This window comes from Xenia sp. Carnegie-2017, unplaced genomic scaffold, assembly GCF_021976095.1.
Source record: "Xenia sp. Carnegie-2017 unplaced genomic scaffold, XeniaSp_v1 HiC_scaffold_24, whole genome shotgun sequence".
NCBI lineage: Eukaryota > Metazoa > Cnidaria > Anthozoa > Malacalcyonacea > Xeniidae > Xenia > Xenia sp. Carnegie-2017.
Genome location: NW_025813487.1, coordinates 17,311,229 through 17,336,837, shown reverse-complemented (window position 1 = coordinate 17,336,837; position 25,609 = coordinate 17,311,229). Strand labels below are relative to the sequence as shown.

At 33.1% G+C, this 25,609-nt stretch overlaps 1 protein-coding gene across 1 annotated transcript; it reads right to left on the bottom strand.

The window, feature by feature from the left end:
* Positions 1–878: 878 nt before the first annotated feature.
* Positions 879–13,277, bottom strand: LOC124452272. Its single transcript, XM_047002855.1, has 15 exons — positions 13,253–13,277; positions 13,121–13,176; positions 11,360–11,633; positions 10,602–10,793; positions 8,314–8,670; positions 7,830–8,108; positions 6,547–6,843; positions 5,578–5,835; positions 4,919–5,063; positions 4,320–4,633; positions 3,788–4,078; positions 3,644–3,719; positions 1,845–2,124; positions 1,672–1,765; positions 879–1,310 (listed from the first exon to the last, which is right to left on the bottom strand). The coding sequence occupies exons 3-15, from the start codon at positions 11,601–11,603 to the stop codon at positions 1,192–1,194; spliced, it is 2,946 nt and encodes a 981-aa protein (XP_046858811.1). The 5' UTR covers positions 11,604–11,633; positions 13,121–13,176; positions 13,253–13,277; the 3' UTR covers positions 879–1,191.
* Positions 13,278–25,609: the final 12,332 nt, after the last annotated feature.

The window sequence follows — 25,609 nt, the reverse complement described above, 5'->3', positions numbered from 1 at the left end:
ATGAAAGATTATTAGTAAAACTGTCTAAAAATGATACTTTTGAAAAATTGAATTTTTCTTGATTTTTTTCCTATCGAGCCACCTTAACCGGAGATACTCGTGAGAGGGTCGACTATGTTTTCCGTGACTATACCTGATTCGCTGTTTCGCACAAGTCTTCAATACCCTCATAAAGATACCTTCATGTTTCATTGTAATTGCCCCGTATTTCTGTATTTGTAACAAGTTGATATTTTCCGTAAATAAAGCATAATTCGAAAGCAAATGTAAATAAGGCCGCGTTTAAACAGAGATCAATCTTTCGGTGGTGTTCAGGCCGGTGTAGAAAAACGAGGAGAGGGGTTAACAACAGACTATTCATTAACGATTTGATTGTCACCAATTAACTTGAAACCACTCTGCTCCTTCCTTAGTATTCAACCAAAGGATATGTTTTGCAATAGAGCTTTCTGACACATACATTTTTTATGTTTTTTAAAATGTCAAGTCGTTGTTTCCAACCCATTTCTTCTTCTTCGTTAATCACTAATCTACAGCCGAAGTACAACGTTCCTAGCACTCTCGCAATCAAATAATCAGGAAATTCAATTAACTCGATAACTTAGGATATTTTCTATGAATATCATCATGACGATAAGAAGAGAAAACAAGAAAGGACAAGAATATGCTTTAAAGTACCATTTTTTTTAAACTAACAAAGTTGGTAACAAAGTAAACTCCATCCACTAAATCTCCCTGTTTCTTACGTCAAGTAAATTAATGAGATGACAGTGTGTACATATTCATACATATTCCACAAACTCCAAAATACATGAATGTATCAAAATCCCCCCCCCGTCTCATTAAAATAAAAAATGAGCATGCTACGCCACTGTTTATTTGTAATTTAACTTTATTTCTTATTTAACGTATTTAGATAAAAATTATTACAGCTTTTATCCTATTTCAAATATTGACTACATCCTTAGTCTAAAAATTTGATGTTATGTTCTAAATTGTTTTCAAATACTGTTTAGAAACATTCACTCTCGTTCACTCTTATAGTTAAAAAGGAAATAAAATTCTATGCTTAATCATATTCTTCTATAGTACGTTAAATTTCAGAAAACGTCTAATAATTTCGCGAAAAAAAGTCAACTTCCCCCATTTTTGAGAACTTTTAGTAGCCGTCAAATAACTACAATACGCAGTTCACTGCACTGTAGCAGAGTTTGAATTGATCCTAACAAAAAGAATGACCAATATGACAAAAATAATGAGCAAAATTGCAGCTACAACTGCACCAGCAATGGCTCCAATTTTTCCAACGTCTACAAGATAAAATTGAATGACAAATAATAACATTACCAACAAATATTGTCTTTTAGCGATCATTTTTGTAAAGCTGAGGGTGTAACCGCTCTCACACCTCATGTATTCATCCCTGTTAACTATTCATGATTTATTTATGGTATAAATTAGGTTTGGAACGCAATGAAATTAGAGAAGACGTACACAAAATCACTAAGGCAGTTATTTGTAGGAATTAAATCGGTTGTATCATCAAACAAAATGTATATTCATCGTTAAAAATTTTCAGGCATTTTACTATATTGAAATTTGCAAAGATCTTGAATCAGTGCACTTTAGACATCGATAAACTTCCTGATGCTATTGAAAGCAAACACAAACCTGTGCTTTGGGCAGTTGCCGTTATGGGTCTTTCAGACTTGTGCTTTTGGGCAGTTGCTGCCACTGGACTCCAGTCAGTGGAATAATAATCACCCTGAAACGAAGTGAACATTTATATTTGAATAGAAATTGCAGCAATCAATGCTGTTGAAAACGTAAATAAATGGTCGCACCTGATCATTTATGAAAACGCGCTGAAATATTTTGTAGCTAGTGCCAGGCTTTAGCGGGCCATTATAATAATTTTCACCATTGGAACGCCGCATTGTGTTTTCACCATGACCAAGTGTAAAATCAGGCTTAAAGTCTCTGCGAGAGACTACAGCAGCAATATACGGCATTGGTTGTGTGGAGGATATGGCCTTAGAATAAGTCACTAAGTCTGTGTTTTCAAAGTTAGAAGGCAGTCGACTCTCTTCTGTGACATTTTTCATAGCGACTACATAGAAATATCTGCAAATTTAAGGCAAAACATTTTTTAAAATACATGCATAACCTCTGCTTTTGTTAATGGTTAAAATATATGTTATGCATGCATCCGCAATGCCAAAGAAAAGCGACGAGTCATCAAAGCATTCCACAGAGAGATATTTAGACTACCTCGATCCCACATGAAACCAACTGTCCTATACTTAGCCATGAATCCGAAAACTCAAAAATACTTTTAAGTTCCTTTGTTTTTTACAATAATTTGCTCTAGTAAAATACATAGTTACCGATATTCCAAATTTGATTTTGCAACAAATAAGTTAACGTATTTCCAATCTGCTTGGTGGACAGTTCAGGTGCCACTAAATAAATAAACTTGAATAAATTTATCATCTTAAACAAACCTGTGCATAAACCATAGACAACTTACATCCATTTGTAAATACCCATGTAACATTGCTGTAACATCCAGATCCCACTATTGTAGAAGCTAAAACACGAACATAATATTTTGTCCCTGGTTTCACATTATTTATGTCCAGACGCTGTTCCTCTATCATATACTTCGTTGAACAGGTTTCATTCTCCAAATGTGTAATGCAAACAGTGTAACTGACTATCTTTCCAATTGTTTTCTTCTTGTCTGGTGGCTCCCACGTAACTGACAACGATGAACTGCTTAAGGCGACAATTCGAACATTCAAAGGTGGACCTTCGGGAATTAAACAAAATCAAAAACATTTGTTTTAAAGATTTATATAAAATATTAACTACACTTTAGAAAGAATTCGTTAAAAAATTTCATTGCACTTTAGACATCGATAAACTTCCTTATGCTATTGAAAGCAAACACAAACCTGAAGACTTGTGCTTTTGGGTAGTTGCTGCCACTGGACTCCAGTCAGTGGAATAATAATCACCCTGAAACGAAGTGAACATTTATATTTGAATAAAAATTGCAGCAATCAATGCTGATGAATACGTAAATAAATGGTCGTACCTGATCATTTATGAAAACGCGCTGAAATATTTTGTAGCTAGTGCTAGGCTCTAGCGGCCATTATAATAATTTTCACCATTTGAACGCCGTGTTGTGGTTTCACCGTCACCAAGTGTAAAATTAGGCTTAAAGTCTCGGCGAGAGACTACAGCAGCAATATACGGCATTGGTTGTGTGGAAGATATGGCCTTAGAATAAGTCACTAAGTCTGTGCTTTTAAAGTTAGAAGGCAGTCGACTCTCTTCTGTGACATTTTTCATCGCGACTACATAGAAATAACTGCAAATTTAAGGCAAAACATTCTTTAAAATACATGCATAACCTCTGCTTTTGTTAATGGTTAAAATATATGTTATGCATGCATCCGCAATGCCAAAGAAAAGCGACGAGTCATCAAAGCTTCCCCAGAGAGATATTTAGACTACCTCGATCCCACATGAAACCAACTGTCCTATACTTAGCCATGAATCCGAAAACTCAAAAATACTTTTAAGTTCCTTTAAGTTTTTTACAATAATTTGCTCTAGTAAAATACATAGTTACCGATATTCCAAATTTGGATTTTGCAACAAATAAGTCAACGTATTTCCAATCTGCTTGGTGGACAGTTCAGGTGCCACTAAATAAATAAACTTGAATAAATTTATCATCTTAAACAAACCTGTGCATAAACCATAGACAACTTACATCCATTTGTAAATACCCATGTAACATTGCTGTAACATCCAGATCCCACTATTGTAGAAGCTAAAACACGAACATAATATTTTGTCCCTGGTTTCACATTATTTATGTCCAAACGCTGTTCCTCGATCATATACTTCATTGAACAGGTTTCATTCTCCAAATGTGTAATACAAACAGTGTAACTGACTATCTTTCCATTTGTTTTCTTCTTGTCTGGTGGCTCCCACGTAACTGATAACGATGAACTGCTTAAGGCGACAATTTGAACATTTAAAGGTGGACCTTCGGGAACTAAACAAAAATAAAAACATTTGTTTTAAAGATTTATATAAAATATTAAATACACTTTAGAAAGAAGTCCTAACAAGTGTACACTGTCATTGTTAACTTAAATATAATACAGTATAAAAAAAACATGATTGAAATAAATATCGACCAGAAAAGATTTGAGCTTTCAAAAGTCGTCTATGGCAATAACACCATCAATGCAACAACAGCCGATATGTATACACAAAAACTGATATGAACTCACCATCTTCAGCAGTTCTAAAAGTAGCTGTAGTTGATCTACCAAAGCCTTCAGAATTGCCAGCGGTTACATTAACTTTATACGTTGCGTAAGGAACAAGATTCGTAATGTTGTACGGTTTTTTGTCAGTTACCTCCAGAGTTTTATCAAAACAATCATAGTATCCTTCAGCAAAATCAATAGATATCTTGTAAGAGGATTCGAGATATTTGTACCAAGTTTTACACCAGTTTTTTTGGGATGTTTCCATGATATCTCGAGGTACGTCGATGCAGATTTGGTTGCAATGAGATCTGTTGGTTTGTCTGGGAGTAAGTCTGCACGATAAAGAAAAATCTACAAATTGAACCATTTGTAGCCCTAAGTGAAATAAGTGTTCTGCTTTTTCTCCAATAACACGTGTTAAACTTAACTGCATGTTGAAAAGGCTTGTTTCAATAAGTTTATTTCAACAGAGAAAGAAACTAACACTTCAGCCTTCATGGAAAATTGTTCTGTTTTGTCAACTAACTCATGTTTAATTAATACTCAGAGAAAAAAACTTTATATATTGAAAAATTAAGTGCTTACAGTGCAAAGTAAACCTGGTATATTTTTTCTACCTCTTACCTCCACCACAAATTTCAATTCGTAAACACGGTGCACCAACAAATTTCAATGGAAAGATTCGCAAAGCTTTGGATTTAAGGCCACCAGAAAACTTTTCTATAGCCGCATCATTGTAACCATTTTGTTTCCTAGATAAATCTGGAATAAAACAAAAAATTGATTTTCGTGTATTTGCAGAGCAAGGTTAGAGAAAAGAAAGGTTTGTTTAACGCTGTCCAGAGGAGAGTAGTTTATGCATTGTCTATGTATCTCTTCAAATCATGCACATAGCTACAATTTAAACTTTATAATCAAATGCAAGAGTCCTTCGTAGTGCAGGAGTAACCAAGACAATCAACACAGTGACGTAGCTAGCCCACAAATTTGGTCGTGCTATATGTAAATTTCTCAGAGCTCACTAACTGTAAAACAATAGATCTCTAAAGAAATGAATAATGATAATGATCTGAAATTTACATAGAACCAGCAATTTTGCGTGCCGGCTACACCACTGAATCAACATCTGCACACAAGTTTGTATATAAATAGCAATTTAAAAGTTTACTTAGTTTATAACTTCATTCCTTTTTTAAATTTCCCTTTAAATTTATAATATACAAATTCGATAAGTCTACTGTTACCTTCTGGGATTTTTCAGATTTCCAGTTCACACCATCAATGTTTGTCTGCAAGTGATATTTAGTTACAAAGCTTGAACTTGAACTGTCTCCAAAGATAGTGATAACGTTAACTGTATAAAGACTCGGAAAATTCAGTTGAAGGTAATGATTGCCATTAGCAGCAGGAGCACACCATGAACTACCACTGGATATTCTTGCTTTAGCAGCACTACGACTCTTTGGGAAGGCAGTAAACCAAGAATCTGGGAATTTTTCTGCGTTTTTTAATAGAGGATTATCACAAACATGACCTTAAATAGAAAAGGATTTGGTTGAAATGCATTATAACATTAGAACTGGTTTGATTTGATAGAGAGCAATGGTGCACTCTCATATTGTTCTCCATTCACGTAAAATTGGAAAAATTAAAACTGTTTTCTTAAGAAAGAAAAAGAGCACAAGATATATTGGAGGAATACGACTGATTTTGCATGCTTTTATTAAATAAGGTTAAATTCCAGTTGGAATCAAGCCAGCTATGACAAGAAACCGTAAGTATCTTGTCAAATAACAACAATACCGTAGCGATTTAAATTCCATTAAAGAGTGAACGTCAATCGTATTGCAGAGGAATGACAATTGGACATTTTTTGAAGCACGAAATGAAGTAGCAAGAGTAAAATTAATTTAATCCTCAGTATTCGCAGCAATCCTGTTTTAATTATTTATTATTTAAGAGTAGCAATCGTTTATATTTTGTGATGCTATATTTCTTTTGTTATGTAAAAGAAGAATTGTGAAATTCTCCAAGTCAGCGTAAAATACAGTGACACTACGATGTCAGATGTAAGTCTTGATGATAGAGGTAAGTCATGATGCTTAACAATACACAGATGTAAGTAGAGAACACAAAAGTAACACATTCATTCCTTAAATTCTTCGCTAAAAATCTTTTTCTAACGTCATACAAATGTGTCCTGCAATACGTTAATACATTCAAAAAATTGAATGAGAATGCTTACATGTAACGTACAAGTATTGAGAGCAATCATTATTTTGAGTGATAGCACATTGAGATAAATCGTTCACTTGCGCATCACATTTGACATTTCCAGGTATAAACGATTGATGCATCAAAGATGATAGTGACATTGAGCCTGCCCCAGATGCTGCGGTAGGATAACCAAGTTGTTTACAGATAATCGTCTTTATTTTATGCAAAAGACCTTTGTTGCAAATGGTGAAGTTTCTAAGCTTGGTAATAACATTCACGACACCTTTGTTCGGAAGATTCGATTTAGACAGGCGTACATCCATAACTACACAAATTAAAATTATTTTTTCCTTTAATTATGATCATGGCACATATCTTAAAGTGAAATCTGTGTTTTTAGAAGTGGTTTTATGAACATAAATATGACAAATCTCGTCCATGAATAAAATATATACACGGAGTTTGAATATCAGAAGAACACAGAAGGTGACATTAACTTAAAAAAAATTTTAGTTTGAAAGCACTTAACCAGAAATTTTTTCCACATTCTGATGGACACAGTATCTTATAGATTTACACTTAAAGTTTGTAAGCACTGTTTTGATTTTAATCTTTAAGTTGACAATGAACTACAGGCAAATAAATTGAACTGAGAACTTTTCTCTTGTGTTGTAAACACGAATCACAACAAAATGTGTCTAAGTGATTATGTGAATCATTAATGAAACCGGAACAAATACCGTTTTTTATAGGTGAGCGCTGCGTTTAGCTTCCCAATTCATAGGAATTGTAATGAATCTATCTTTGTATATATATACAGTATATGTAAAAATTCTGTAGTGTGAAGTCATGAAAATATGAATACAAATGCAATTGTAAATGTCACTTTTGGCCTACATAGAATGGCCAAAAGATTTTAAAAAAGAAATAGATTTCATAAATCAAATTGACTGGAAGAAGATATGTTTCCATGAACAAAGTTTGCATTAACAAACTAAAAACACAAAATTCACCAAACCATTAAACTTATGAAAAATATTTAGGACACAATTTTAAATGTCACATTATAAAAAGAAACTAAATTATACAATACGAGATAAAACTGCATAAACAAACCACGCCTGGTGAAGACACCCGACGAAAATTCAAATTTGTGTCAATTTTTCTAAATTGATGACGTACATAGTACAAAAATGAGCACCATACCATTGCGCATTAAGGTCGAAATTTGTCCCGAAGCTCTTTAATAAGAAGCAAAATATAATCTGCCCATATAATACTTACGATTGCAAATTTTTCTGTATGGCATACTTGTGTAGTTACATTGATATTCAAAGTAAAGATATTTCTCCAAACCAGGACAAATATTCGAATGAAAATGATTATCATCAACAGTTATATTACATTCCCTTTCACCATCACAGTAATTTTTTAGGTCACAGGTTACATCGACACTACAACTGTGGTCATAACTGTAGCCACAAATACTTCCGTTTCTCAATCCACGATATTCTGCAACTTTTATCACCATATATTGATTATTAGAACAACTAACGTCCGATATATTTTTTCCATCACATGTTACTGAGCCTATTAAAGACACACAAAAAATAAGTAAATTCATATCTATACAACCTTATTTGTGAATTCCTGTAAAATAAAACTTGATTTGATAAAAATAAAGTGTGTGATGGCAGTGACATAACTGGCGCCATTCCTATATCTGTGGCCTTGCAGTGGCTTTTAAGTAGAGTTTAAGTATATATACGCTAACTGGATGAATATTCTCACTTGCCAAAATTGAATCGCTGATTTTCTTCATTTTTACAATTAGCCAGTCTCAAGACTAAATTACTTCCTGTATATACTATACATTTATTAAAGCGTGAAAAGACTAGACCACCCCAATTTGTTTGGGTTATGGTATTGATGGCTCCGCATTCTCCATTAAAATTTCCATAAGATAACACTGGATAATTTCCGTATCCCTCAAGACACCTTGTTGTATTCGACCTATTGATGGAGCCAGATTGTAAAAATTTAAAATAAGCTGACTCCTCAAAACATTTCATTGTATACAGGTTGGCAGAGATTGGATAATTCCCAACACACTTTCCTGACTGAACATATTTGATAAAAAATCCATTCGTATCTGAAAAAGGACAATGATACATGATAAAATTGATTGAAAATACCACACTCTACAAAATATACATATATAAATAATATGACTTTATGAAAAATAATCTAGCATACTGAATTCTATCAATATAGGAAAAAACACTCCAAAAAAAGCCATCTTGAAATTCAACCTTTCTAAAGAATTAAATAAACCAATTGCTGTTGAGAGTCATTTTAAAAATAATAGCGTATGAAACAATTTAAGGCATCCAGCATGGAGCATTGATCTAAAATACATGGAACGCTACCTGTAATACAAAACCCTAATAATTTTTTAGAGCCGTGATTTTACCCCAGACACGCAAAACTTTACCCCAGACACGAGTGTGTAGTCAATCAATTTTTACTCCGCGAGAGGAACTCGAAACACTAAACGCGCGTGTCTTGGGTAAAATCTCGCGTGTGTAGCGTAAAATATGGTTCAATTATATGCTTGATGTAGTGTTCCATGTATTTTAGTTCAATGGCATGGAGACTGGAAAATTTTACAAACAAGTTGAAAAGTGTAAAAAATCAATCAATAAAAATTTCACGGCGCACGGTCTGTTACGATGGAAAAGGGAGAGTTATGGTTTGTTTACGCAATTGAAATATTTGAAATATTTTAAGATTGTTTGCTTAACCTGATTTTTAATCTGTATAAACTCCCATGACTTTCGTTTTTGATGAAAAGGAAGTTTATCTAAACACTTATACAAATTTGTGCCCAGAAAAAGTTGATGATTTAGGTTAGTATTATTCAAACTTGAAGACAAGGAATATATAATTCAATGTAAAACTGAATTGTGAACTCTGTAAGCTGTACACTCTTTTTGGTGGAGTTCATTTAAGTTGTGCTGTGAAATAGTGCTCTTGATAATAAGAATACCAGAGTTGCACAATTTAAAATTCAAAACAATTTAAATAAATATCATACCAGGGCTTATACAAAATCGTGAGGCTTTTTTAAGGGTTTATAAAGGTTTATACATGCAGAAGAGAGATGCATACAAATATGTACAGGGATATTATACAGAGGGTTAATATACAACGAAATATATTTCTACTGAAGTGATATAAGAACATTTTCCCGTTAAAAATATTTAACAATTTTTGAATTAAGTTGAGCATGTTATAAAAGAATATTCAGACCGAGGTCAATTGGATATCTACCGAAGCAAATCTGAGGGGGATAGCGCTGACTGCAGTCTGATTGAAAAAATTTTGCGGTTCGCTTTCGTCTATTTCCTGTAAATACGCGATGAAAACTCTCTGGACAAACAGTTTAACACTTTCGGTGTTCTTTCCTCTATATTCCCGATAATTTGAGCAGAGTAAAACACTTGAAAGTCTCGATGAAGACTCTACCAAAATATTTCTTGTATATACAGTTGTCTCATAAAGAAAATTCGTCACCTACAGGTAATTTTCAATGTTTTTCTAGGTGATAGTGTATTGACAATTATTTGAAGGCTTTTAGACAATCACAATCGAGATTGCATTACCGTTGTATTATAATAATAAAGCTTAACTAGCACAAATCAATATATGAACATCTTAACCCTAACCCTCACACCCATTAACAAACAACCAAAATCTTCCAACGTGATCGTTAATGAATAAAATCAATAAACCCGAAAATAACCAAGACACGCTCTTGAATTGAGCTTTTACTCTTTTACAGGTCTACATTATAATATATGTATGACAAATTAAACATGCTTGGCTGTTCCGGGGTGTATTCTATTAGCTTTGCAACTGCAAAGAAATTCACTTAAGAGTATACGTACATGATGAATTAAATATAGGTCAAAGTGTCGTATGGATTTGAGCGAAGTTGAATATGAAGCATTATAATCACATTGGTGCACTATAAATTAAACTGACACAGAAGAAACTAAAATGAACTGCCTTTGCATGTACCTCGTTTTCTGTTCCTGTTGATGACAACATGACAAAAGTGAGTTTTTCCACCGTATAAAACATACTTGTAAGGGATTTTGTCTTGTATGATTCCAAAGTTAGTATCACGTATAAGATAATACTTTTCTACTTTTTCATTTATGTACTTATGTGGACACGTGAAGTTTTCTGGTTCTTTCCATTTTGCCAATTCTAAATAACGATCACGATAAAAAAGGTAATCGAAGTATGACACAGCAGTAAAGTTCAAAATCATCGGGCTGCATCCACATGTACCTAACAAAAAATTAAGTTATCTTTAACTGGTTGTCCAGAGAAAAAGAACAAGTAGAAAGTGACACTCATTTGGCCACCAAATAATACATACTATTCACATTGAATCGAAAGTCCTCCTTAAACCCAAATAGACAATAACTATACAGACTTTATCATATAACTGCATATATTACTGTTTTTGACTCTACTGTCATATTACTTTGCTTTTTGAACTAGACAGAGGAACAATGAACGAGATATTATTCTGCGTCAATGCTGTGAAGCTAGTGTATCCAAATCAGTTGAGTACTTTAACATGTACCTTACGGGTTCAAACCATTTACTTTAGGTACCTTACTTTATTGCACTTTCTAAGAACACGGTTTCAATTACATATTTAAATTAAACAGTTTCTCAGTAATATAAGTGTTGTGATTGTTTGCCAAGTACATGGCCAGTTGATGTTCTGTACTTACTGTAAACTAAACTGTTGTTTACTTTACCTTCAAGAGGACATATTTCACTAAACATTTTAAATCGCTCCAAAAGATATTTCTTCTCCTCAACACAACAACGTGTACGAGTATTGTTGCATTTCGAATCGATTTCACTTTTGTCCGCCACAAAATTCTTCCATTCTTCCTCACAAAACTCAAGCTCTTCATTCCAACCCATTTTCATTGTGAATCCTTGACCAAATAACAGCCACAATAACCACCATATCCACCATATCATTAAACACATCATTGCATAGATCCAAGGATATACAGTAAAGCTCTAAATTATAATTGATTGTTGGATGTATGTACGTTATCACAGAAGACTTTAAATTTATAATTAGATCAACAACGACTACGTCACAAATACATCTGTGATGCAAGCAGATCACGATCAAAACGTATTTTTGAGCAATATATGAGCATTATCTAAAAAAGTCATTTCAGCAAAATTGTGTAGAGAAAACTGTTCAGAAATAGATCGAGTTAGTCTCATATGGCTGCATGATGGCTCTCTTATTGGTAGCCACTGTAGCTATTATATAGGTACGTGGTTATAATTTTTAAAATAATGAAACTTGGTTAACTTTAAATTTATGCTTTATTCTTCTTACTCGGTTCAATATAAATTTCAACTTCTTGTGTTTCAAGAGATTTATTGAACGATGAAAAATGCTTTTAGTGGATAGCGCTAAGGAAGTGAAGAAAGCGAGATCAAATTAAAATCAAAGCAAATCATTTATTTTAGATACAATAGATTAAAAACCCAAGACGATGTTAAAATTCTTTATCTGAATATGAAAATAACAATTGTGCATGCAGAGCTTCCCATTAGCTTTTTCATTCCAATTTCCTGTTATGTCATGATACATGTAAAAAACCTATGAAATCATAAAGTACTTTACAATTTCTTGAAACGCAGCCTCTATAGCTGTATAGTTATACCCGTATTGTCTCTATAGCTATACCCGTATTGGATTTTCATTCGAATTTTTAATTCATCGAACTCGACACATTAGCAGGTATAAAACAGCTAAATTGCTCAGTTGACAAATTCAAAAAGTTACAGTTGAAAAATTAACTAAATAAATTAAAAATTTCAAAAGATAATGACCAAAAAATAATGTTGAAAGGGTGTTAGATATTTACATTACATGCACCGCGGAGCTTTTTTTCTATTGAGGAGGAAGAGCTTACGAAATAAACCAACGTCGATATTAAGGGCAGCTAAGTAAATTTGGGTTTCAGGCTTATCTTGAGATTGCTCAAATTCTTTTATAAAAATTTACAGAAATATCACAGAAAATCTTGGAAATGGTTTGCAGCTTTTTACATTTTTCCAAGCTTATTCCTTTGTTTGCAGTTATTTGTGGAGTACTAACTGCCAATGAATACTCCATAAGAATTGAAAATGTCAAGCGGATTTCTTTTTAATTTTTCGCAGGTTCCGCTGAAGAACGAATATATTTACAGAACAGTGGAATAGGGTTTGTTTTCGATGTAGTTGAGAGATTTGAGCAAAAATATGATAATATATAAATATATGAATCAAAATATTAATGTGAAACCTGTCCCCATTTTGGTAAATGAAAAAATCTCTCCATTTACTATAAGAATCAAATCATTTGGGGGGCGGAATTTGTGCTGTGTTTGTATTAACACTTATTTGCCAAACAAAGTCAAAGAAAAATTTTGCTGTATTAAATGTTAACAAAGCATCGAAGATAAAGAGACTTCCGTTTTACTATCAACTACATCACATCTTACCTTTGTTCTTTTATTAATTAAAAAGCGGACACAATAAGGCGACTGAAGCAATAAACCTTAGACAAACAGAGAAAAATTAAGATACATACAAGTCAGACGAACAACAGAGTTGTGGCTTTCGCAATGTTTTACTTGCAACTGCTGGCCAAGGCTGTCGGCTTCCTTAAATGTACAGTGCCATATTGAGTATATACAAACACTCATGCCATCTGCCCCAGTTATTCAACATTTTATAGAATTTGTTTTGCGTCAAATCCTATACATTACGAATCAACAATAATACTTTAAATGTTTGGAAATTTGGATGCTGTGGTTGGTTGACGAAGCAATGTTATAGAAGATAAAGTTATTGATATTTTAGAGAATTACCTCTGTTTATAGCTACGAAGCAACGAAGCACAAATAATGCATCTAATGTGGGCAAACACGGCAAAGCAGGTTAATGACTTCAAGTGCTCAATGACGAAAAATTATATTGTTACAATATAAAACGTATTTTAAGTTTTTGACTATCAACTTTACCAACAGTAAATTCAATTTTGCTGACAGTCATTAGCAAAATTTTAGGCCCTAAATACAACAAATTGTGTCGGACCGAATTATGCAGTAAAATTTACATCGTAATACCAGCTGTAAGTTTATTGCCTTCAGGTGTTTGTTTAAGCAATAGACACAATACGACAGCAGCGAAAATACAGTGAGAAATGACAAGAAAAACATCGCTTCAAGAATAATGACCTATGAATGAAAAATGGTTTAAGTGATTGGGTTCAGCGGTAAAGAAATAAGAATTAACGAATCAACAAGAATACTTTAAATGTTTGGAAATTTGGATGTTGTTGTTGGTTGACAAAGCAATGTTATAGAACATAGAGTTTTTGACATTTTAGAGGGTTACCTCTGTTTATAGCTACAAAGCAACGAAACACATATAATGCATCTAATGTGGGCAAACACGGCAAAGCAGGTTAATGTATTGAGAATATATAAACATGCACTTACGCCGACTACCACAATTATTTATCATTTTATTGAATTTCGTTTTGCCTCAAATCCTACCCTTTACGAATCGACAATAATACTTTAAATGTGTTAGAAAATTTGGGAACAAAGAAAAATTAAGATACATACATTGGTTGACGAAACAATGTTATAGAAGATAAGTTTTTGATATTTTACCTCTTTTTAGACAAAGCGCCGAAGCAAAATTAATGCATCTAAACTGGGTGAACACGGCAAAACAGGTTAATGACTTCAAGTGCTAATGACATAAAATGATATTGTTCCCATTGCGTATTTTAAGTTCTTAAATATTAACTTTGTTAACACTAAATTTAATTTTTGCTAACATTCATTGGTAAAAAATTGTAACCGCAAATACACCAATTTATGTCGAACCGAACTATACAGTAAAATTTACAACATGAAACCAGCTTTTTATATTTCTTACAACTCTTTGTTCACAAGACGACAGCAGCAAAAATACTATGAGAAATGACAAAAAAATAATGCATCCAAGAATAATGACTTATGAATGAAAAATTGTTTAAGTGATTGGGTTAAGCGGTAAAGAATTAAGAACAACAATTTAACATTTCAATATTAATTTTAATTTGGTAAAAAACAAACTTCTAGTTGATGCATTGGACAGCCACTCTGTTGGATATTATCAAAGTCTACTACAACAAGCAAGGATCATTTCAATTTAGGCAATTTTCACAATTTTCTTCGTAACTTAGCTATGTTAATTAGCTGTAAAGTGTTGTTGTTAAGCCTACGTTTTGATGTGAACAGGTGGAAGGAAAAGCATGTACAAACACATAAATTTTGAAATACCAAATTAAAATTAGTTGTAATATAAGGCCTTTACTAATTGGGAACTCTTTAAAGAGAAATATCGGATCATTAATTCTTTATGTGCAGACCTCGCAGGCTCGAAGAGCGAATAAACAAGTTAATAAAAGGTTTATTATAAAGTATTATTTAAACTGAGCAAGCCTTTCTTTACTTTTTTGTCCTCTGTTTTGTAAAGTTGGCATTCTCTCCTGTTTTCTTTTTGTTTTCAAATTTTTTACTGTTTGTTTTTCGAATTTGTTTAGATTTGTTTGTAAATTACCTGTTATGAACCGCTGGTTTGAATTGTTATAGATCTGAGAGACTGTATATGGTCATTGTCAACATTAAGTCATTAACAACATTTAACTATGTAATAACATGGTGGCCTCTTGTTATCACAGGGACGTTTACTGACATATTTCTCATCAAAATATTCATTAGGGACGTTTAGAGTAAATATTCCTCATCAATAATAAAACAATTCTGAGTGAACAGGTGCACAGAAACACGTAGAAAAACATAAAATAAAACTCAACATCCGCTGCATTATAGGGCCGTATTTAGCAAATCGGAAGGTTGGGTAGCATTGCATGCTTAATAGGATGTTATGAGAAATAATCATATTTACATAAGGTGTTAGAATACAAAATGAGACGGTGTCAAATAGATTATATAAATTACGAAGTTAGGAAGCAAAATATAGTGAAATTAAAAGAGTTGAATAGAGCTGCCTTGGACAGATGTTAAGCCATAGTAAAGGAAACATACCAAAAGTCCACTTTGCTCAGAAACTTTCTGCTGTACATATAATTAGATAACAGACTGCCGTTAGCCAGCTCAGCACTCCTATTACTCAAATAAAGTCAATTTACTAGCTTCCAATATAGTAATCATACGTGCAATGAGATATACGTAGCACAAAAAATTCAATGGACTTGCTCTACTGTATTTTTACTATACTGTCGATAAGTGAAGACTTGTAGCTATTGATAATGAGGCTCTCATTAAGGGAGAGTTTGTATGAATCGTGAGAAGAGGAAATTCTTTCAAAGTCGTCCATGTTGGGGGTATCTCCTGATATGTTTATGTTAGCAAAAATGCTCGATAACGCAAGGCGTGACGTCTGGTTACCTTCAAATGGATATATTCTCATATGCTACGAAAATCCGATGTGTAAATGACGCTTTATCTGACCCACATACAATACGTACAGCTACAACACTTTAATGAACACACAACATCTAATCTCTGAGGTTTGAGAACTTTTTCCTAAAAGGGGACGAAAGAAAATAGACGTTAAGAAAGGTGGAAAAAAGTTTAGTACCGACTACGTAGATCAATCTTTGGTGAGTGTTCCTGCCAGTGTTGAAAAACAAGGAGAGGGGCTGACAAAGAACTATAAGAGAGGATATGTTTTTCGATCACATGAATTTTTCTTGTTTTGTAAAATCTTGTGTCGTTGCTTCCAACCCATTTCTTCTTTTTTGTTGATCTCTAGTCTACAGCCAAACACAATGCTCCTAGTACTCTTGCAATCAAATCATCAGAATTTTCAATTAATTCGATAATTTTGGATGATTTTATAATGAATATTATAATGGGGATAATAAGCAAAAATAGGAAAGGACAAGAACAGCAAAATTTTACTACCACTAACATAGTTGGTAGGTAACTCCATCAAATTAAAACTTTCTTATTTGCCCATGAATCAATCTGGTGTCAGATAATTCCTCTAAATTGGCATGCGCCATGTTTGTTTGTAATTTAACTTTATTTCTTATTTAATGTATTTAGATAAAGGAAGTATTACAGCCGTTATCCTATTTCAAATATTGACTTCATCTTATTCTAAAAATTTGATGTTATGTTCCAAATTGTTTTTTCAAATACTGTTCAGGAATCATTCAATCTCGTTCACTCTTATAGTTAAAGAGGAAATAGATTTTATGTTTAATTATATTCTTTTTATAATACCTTCAAATTTCAGAAAACGCCTAATAATTTCTCAAAAATTCAACTTCCTATATTCACAGAGATTTTTGTAATAGATCAAATGATCATAGTGAAGCCTACAGCGAAGTTGTCAATACTCTGGTTATACGGTTGATAAACTATGGTGACTATATGATTGGTTGATAAACTATGGTGACTATATGATTAGTTGATACACTATGGTGACTATATGACTCGTTGATACAGTATGGTGACTATATGATTGGTTGATAAACTATGGTGACTATATGATTGGTTGATACACTATGGTGACTATATGATTGGTTGATACACTATGGTGACTATATGATAGGTTGATACACTATAGTGACTATATGATTGGTTGATACACTATGGTGACTAATGATTCGTTGATACATTATGGTGACTATATGATTGGTTGATACACTATGGTGAATATATGATTGGTTGATACACTATGGTAACTATATGATTGGTTGATACAGTATGGTGACTATATGATTGGTTGATACACTATGGTGACTATATGATTGGTGGATACCCTATGGTGACTATATGATTGGTTGATACACTATGGTGACTATATGATTGGTTGATACACTATGGTTACTATGTGATTGGTTGATACAGTATGGTGACTATATGATTGGTTGATACACTAGGTGACTATATGATTGGTTGATACACTATGGTGACTATATGATTGGTTGATACACTATGGTGACTATATGATTGGTTGATACACTATAGTGACTATATGATTGGTTGATACACTATGGTGACTATAGATTCGTTGATACTCTGGTGACTATATGATTGGTTGATACACTATGGTGACTATATGATTGGTTGATACACTATGGTGACTATATGATTCGTTGATACACTATGGTGAATATATGATTGGTTGATACACTATGGTGACTATATGATTGGTTGATACACTATGGTGACTATATGATTGGTTGACACACTATGGTGACTATATGATTGGTTGATACACTATGGTGACTATATGATAGGTTGATACACTATAGTGACTATATGATTGGTTGATACACTATGGTGACTATATGATTGGTTGATACACTATGGTGACAATATGATTGGTTGATACATTATGGTGACTATATGATTGGTTGATACACTATGGTGACTATATGATTAATTGATACACTATGGTGAAAATATGATTGGTTGATACACTATGGTGACTATATGATTGGTTGATACACTATGGTGAATATATGATTGGTTGATACACTATGGTGACTATATGATTCATTGATACACTATGGTGACTATATGATTGGTTGATACACTGTGGTGACTATATGATTGGTTGATACACTATGGTGAATATATGATTGGTTGATACACTATGGTGACTATACCTGGAGAGTTATGTTTCCCCGTGATAAGATTCTCACACGAATCGCATTCAGCCTTCCGGACACGTGATCCTGTAAACGAGTTTTAAAGTTGTAGAAATCAGTCAACGTACAAAAAATCTCAAAATGCATCTTTTTTTACGAACCTCGACTACACTGAACTCCACTTCACCGGAAAAGTTGATTTCTTGTTCCTATGGAAAATAAAACAGCAACTGCATCACGACAAGCAATAATTTTGAGACGATCATGCACTAACTGATAAGGCTTAAAATTAAATGATTTGAACCCGGGAGTACCTTTGCATGTGTGTAGATGTAGATCGTCCACGTTATGGAAATCTTGAGAAGGATAGTTTTTGTTGATGTTGACTGACGTTTCGACAACCTAAGCGGTAGTCATCTTAAGAGTGAAGCCTACAGCGAAGGTTGTCAATACTTTGGTTATACGGCTGACAGACAACAACAACACCAACAGTCCTTCTCAGAACTTCACCAAGCCTGGACGATCTTCATCTACAAACATTTAACGATACTTTAAACTAACATCAGCAAAGCTACTTTCTCCATCAATTTATCTTGACATACTTTCACTGGCACATATCGAGCTTTATGTAGCAAACGATGTTCTAACGTGGTTAGAAGAGGTTGATTTGAATTGTTTTTTGCTTACGATTGCCATAATAACAAAACTCACCGCATCAATCAACTCGCTGAAATGAAACAATAATCTTGTATCCCTATCGCAACATTGAATAAAGCTATAGCCGTCTTTCAAAGCCGAAACAAATCCCTAACAAGGAACAAAAAATTATGCATTTAATGTCTCTATCACAACACTTAATGAAGCCATAGCCGTCTTTCAAAGCCGAAACAAACCCCTAACAAGAAACAAAAATCATGCATTTAATGTATCCTATCACAACACTGAATGAAGCCATAGCCGTCTTTCAAAGCCGAAACAAACCCTAACAAGAAACAAAAAATCATGCATTTAATGTATCTCTATCACAACACTGAATGAAGCCATAGCCGTCTTTTAAAGCCGAAACAAATCCCTAACAAGGAACAAAAATCATGCATTTAATGTATCTCTATCACAACACTGAATGAAGCCATAGCCGTCTTTCAAAGCCGAAACAAACCCTAACAAGGAACAAAAATCATGCATTTAATGTATCCCTATCACAACACTGAATGAAGCCATAGCCGTCTTTCAAAGCCGAAACAAACCCTAACAAGGAACAAAAAATCATGCATTTAATGTATCCCTATCACAACACTGAATGAAGCCATAGCCGTCTTTCAAAGCCGAAACAAATCCCTAACAAGAAACAAAAATCATGCATTTAATGTATCCCTATCACAACACTGAATGAAACCATAGCCGTCTTTCAAAGCCGAAACAATTCCCTAACAAGGAACAAAAAATCATGCATTTAATCACATTACACCAACAATAATTTTTAACATAGATCTTTAAGAAGGAAACGAGTTTAAGTCGATTCTGTGCACTATAGTTATACATCGACATTCATAAAATAAAAATGCTCAATGCCAATGCCCATGGAGCACAATGTTAGCGTTGTCGAAAACAAAAGATTTCCAACAAAATACGAGAGATTGAAGACAGTAAAATACTTTGGACAAACCTTTATTTTCAACGATACATTGTGAAAATTTGAATGCTTCGAGAGCAAGTATACCTTTTTAGGGAGGTACAACTTGAGGGGGAGTAAATTTTTTTGACGGGGGTGGGTGGATAAAATACTCATAGACGAGGAGGGGTAAAGGTCAAACCATAACTCAAAGCAATTAACATTTGCCATCACAGTGATAAAGGTAAACAATTTCCCGCTAAATTTGGAGAAATGGCTTCCTCATGACGCAGTCTAAACACTAGCAAATGTAAAGGAGAATTAAAACTAACTCTTTCTCTGACATTGCATCCAATGCTCCTTTCCACTTCCTTGATGAGATGAATTTCCGTTGCTCTTCTTAAAGAATCACGCCGATCTGCACGAAAAGAGATGTATCGCTTGACTGAGTGGCTAAAGATGGAAGCGTGCTTTATATTCCCGATATCACGGGGAAAATTTGTTAATTTCTTTCATTGTATGGACATGTTGCCATATCCAACTGGAAACACTCAAAGGAAAACTATAGTTTGAAAGCTTGGTTATTCTGTAAGGTACATACACGTTTGGTATTTTCTTCAAATGTTCAGACATGCACGTTAAACAAGACACCAAAACATTCAATCAACAATAAGGAGGACAACGAACTAGTTTAAAACAAAATGTTACGTCTAAACATGGTAATGTCTAGCAAAGGAAGACTAGTTGAAGTTTTAAGAATTGTCGATGGAGCACCATTGATACAGTAACAAAGTTATTTTTAACTAAGATTAGATATGAGGCTGAAGTAGGGAGTAAAGTAAAACTTCATATAAGAGCCTAGATTTTAACAACCAATTAGGCTAATATTTCAGAAGGAAACTTAAACTGATCTAACTTTATTTATACTAGATATCTCTATCAGTTCTGAACAGTTCTTACTGTAAAGATCATCTCTTATTGATCCAGTGTTACTACAGAAAGAGACCTAAACTAAACTAACTTTCTTTAGACTAAATATCTCTATCAGTTCTAAACTTTTCTTTCTAATGATCCAGTAAAGATCATATCTTATTGATCCAGTGTTACTACTAAAGGAAACCTAAACTAAAGTAACTTTATTTTTACTAAATATCTATATCAGTCCTAAACATTTCTTTCTTATGATCCTGTTAAGATCATATCTTGTTGATCCATGTTACCACAGAAACAAACCTGAACTAAACCAAGTTTCTTTATGTTAGATATCTCTACCAGTTCTAAACTCTTCTTCCTAAAGATCCAGTAAAGATAAGCTCTTATTGATCCAGTGTTACTACAGAAGGAAACCTAAACTAAACTAACTTAGTAATTTAATATTTATATTTTGTGTACGATTCCCGCCTGGTTTATCGATCGTAACTTAATCTATATATACTAGATATCTCGATCAGTCTTAAACTGTTCTGTGCCTAGATCAACAAAATCGTCTCTCATTGATTTTGCACATGTTGAAATAATACCAACAGTTACAACAAACCATATTTACCTGTAGCAATTTTAAAACCAACAACATCCCAAGTCAAGACGGTGAACTCCCCCAAGACATCTTTCTCCCAATATGGCAGCTGTGAACTACCATTGCTTGTGTTGTACAATATCACACCATTTAACGGTTCCTGTCTTTTTGTCCGACAATGTACTTTCTCGATGGTGCCTTGAAATGTGTCTTTGCTCACATCATCAAATTTCACTGTACCTTCTGGTAGACGCTCCACTGAGACTGCAACTTCTTTACCTGACAAAATAATTGGCCAAGTTTTTACAAACAAATTTTACGAATTTCCAAAAATAAACTTGTTGCTGTCGTCAGCTATCACAAAAATACGTCAGTTGAGTCACGTGACTCGTTTGCAAACCGAAAATTTCCAATCAGAAGTCATCGTGTGTAAAATAAATTACAAATGATCAAACCGTATACATAAGTGAAATAACTGATAAAACTCATTTTGTATTAAACAATAAATTATCAATATTGATCTACAGTTAGCAACTGCAACGGCCCAAACACAAACCTCGTTCACTTTGTCAGCTCTGTCGATAAAGCCAAACGATTCCTTGAGCGAGCAGACAATCCTTGAACGTAAACAGGAGGCGAAGCTTCGAGCAGCAACAACTCCACGGCACAGCATTGTCCATTTCTATAGAGGTTTATGAACTGTAGCAGTGCATCAAACAAACAATAATTTGGACATGGCTCGTAAATTGGACATGGTTCGTGTAAATAATAAACTAACGTTCATGTTATAAGCCTTAACCAAAGCGTTTTCCTGTGTAAGGTAGCATATCAAAACGTAGAAATAAGGAGAAAGACTTCACCAAAATAGAAAGAACATTCTTAAAGTGGTACTAAGACGAAAACTGAACGTTAAAAAATCATCGATTTTAGCATTCAATAGTTTAAACACATATCAATTATAGCTTTCGTAAAATTTAAACCAAAATGTAAGGTATAACAGGGAGTTATATGAACATTTTAGAGTATCTAATTTTCGAAGTTTGTATTGCAAATCCATTTTCTGGTAGGTATAACATCACTTACAACCACACCGAATAAGGAGGTATCCGCTGTACACTGGTAAGACAACTCAGAAATAGTACATAGTAAAGCAAGATCGTATGAATTCGATCATTAATAAAGCTCTGGAATCCACTAGTATAGAACCTAAAGAACAGATAATTTAATCTAATAAAATGATTTAAAGGAATCGATACCATGAACAAAGCATACCATGTGCATTGAGGTTACAGGGATTAGAACTTTGATTTATAGGAAATTATAATTTACTTGTTTTTTAGACATCATTTCATCGTGGTTATACATACCATTTCTGTATGTTACAATAATCTCTGAAATTTTACTAATTTTTCTCATCTGGTTTACACCATGGTGACACTAAACTTACGAAATTTTAAGTCCTCGTAAAAGAAATTTCCTTATTTTATATCCATCATTTCATCATGGTTATACATACCATTTTCCAGTATGTTTATAATATCTGAAATTTTACTATTTTCTCATTTGGTTTTACACCATGAAGTGACACACAAATTACAGGAATTTTAAGTCCTCGTAAAAAAATTTACTTGTTTTTATCCATCATTTCATCATGGTTATACAAACCATTTTTTCCGGTATGTTTTATAATGTCTGAAATTTTACTAATTTTCTCATTTGGTTTTACACCATAAACACACAAACCGCAGAATTTTAAGTCCTCACGTAAAGATTTACTTGTTTTTGAGACATCATTTCATCATGGTTATACATACCATTTCTGTATATTTGTATAATCCTCTGAATTTTACTAATTTTTCTCATCTGGTTTTACACCATGGTGACACACAAACCTTTGAAATTTTAAGTCCTCGTAAAAGGGTACTTGTTTTTTTTATCCATCATTTCATCATGGTTATACAAACCATTTCCGGTATGTTTATAATCACAAATTTTACTAATTTTCTCATCTGGTTTACCACTTAGTGACCCACAAACTACAGAATTTAAGTCCTCAATAAAAATTTGCTTGTTTTCTTATCATTTCATCATGGTTATGCATTACCATTTTCCGGTATGTTTTATGATGTCTAAATTTTACTAATTTTTTCTCATCTGGTTTTTGCCATGAGAGTGACACCTGAGCCTCGGGGAATTTTTAGGTCCTCACGTATGGATTTCCATTTCATCCATTCCATTATATTCCTTCATTTCCAGTCCATTCCATTTATCCATTGCATGATTCCATTTCCATTATCTTCCATTACTTCCTTCCATTCCATCCATTATTTCCATTTATCCATTTCATCCATAATTCCATTCCATATTTCCTGTGGCCACTAAAACACAAATTTTAAGTCCATCATTACTTATTTTTTATCCATCATTTCATCTGTTATTCAACCATTTTCCAGTATAATATTTATCAAATTTTAATTTCTCATCTAATTTCCCATGGTGACACACAAACACAGAAATTTTAAGTCCTCGTAAAATTTACTTACATTTTATCCATCCATTCATCATGGTTATACATACCATTTTTCCAGTATATTTTATAATATCTAAAATTTTACTAATTTTCTCATCTTATTTACACCATAGTAACACAAACTGAAATTTGAGTCCTCGTAAAATTTACTTATTTTTTTTATCCATCCATTTCATCATAGTTATACAAACCATTTTTCCGGTATATTTTATGATATCTAGAAATTTTACTAATTTTTCCTCATCTGGTTTTACACCATGGTGACACCTAAGACCACAGGAATTTTTAAGTCCTCGTAAAGGGAATTACTTGTTTTTATTCATCATTTCATCATAGTTATACATACCACATTTCCAATTTATGTTTTATGATATCTGAAATATTACTAATTTTCTCGTTTAGTTTATCACCATAGTGACACACAAACACACAGAAATTTTAAGTCCTCGTAAAATTTAGCATTTTTAGCCATCATTTTCATCAGCAAAAGTTTATACATACCATTTTTCCAGTATGTTTTATAATATCTAATTTTACTAATTTTCTCATATAGTTTTACACCTTTGTGTACAAACACGAAAGAATTTTATATCCCCTCGTAAAAAAATTTACTTGTTTTAGCCATCATTTCATCATGGTTATACACCGCCATTTTTCCGGTATATTTTACCAATATCTGAAATTATTTCAGAGTAGAGACTTTAAAGCAAGGCAGCGAACCGTTGTTTTGGCCTCCTCCACATCCCATTTGTTTCGCCATCTGCCAGGATTAATCCCAGCCTTCAAATTAAATCAAGTGAATCAATCTTCAATATTTTCATTGTTTTTATTTACATATTGTACACCAATCTCAGAGGATGATTGATGAGAAGAAGGAATTTGATGAAGAAAGTAAAACAGAACAACTCGAAAAATTTTAAATAAAGAAAGAACTGATGAGATCCTTTATCGTATGGAGAATACGTTCATGAAATTAAGGTAATGTTAGTATGGAATTTAGTATACAGAGAGACAACTCACTGCTTCTCTTAACTTTTATTTTAATTAGTTTACTGGACACTTAGAAAAATGAAAAGAGACAAACACAATCATTTTAGTCCAAGGAGAGACAAATTACCACTAACTATCTTTTAAGAAATAATATAAGAACATTTAAAACACGAACTACTATTTGCTTTTATTCCCAAGAAGGCAAAATCAGATGCAGATATTGGAAAGTGTCTATGCTCCTAAATAGAAGATAAAAGAAGTGATAAAGCAAGAAAAGAGATTCAAGAAAACAAATTTATTGATAACAGAGCTGCATTAAATAACATAAAAGAGGATGAAAAGAATGATGAACGTCCAGGAAATTACAAAAACAGCATGCAAAATAGACGTTTTTTTCTATACCCATCAGAAGAGGATACACAATTAGTGAATTTACAACAGATGAGAACTGTACGAAAAGATAAGAAAACTTTTAGAAACTCATTTATTTTTTTAAATTTCAAAACAGTACCACAATTCATTTTTAGAGAGAAATAACATATTATTTCGGCACCAATGTTAAAAAGACCCTAAAATATGTTAAGAACTAATACCAATTTATTTGGACTTGGCTGATACCTCAACATCCACGAAAATTTAAAAGTATAGAAATGCT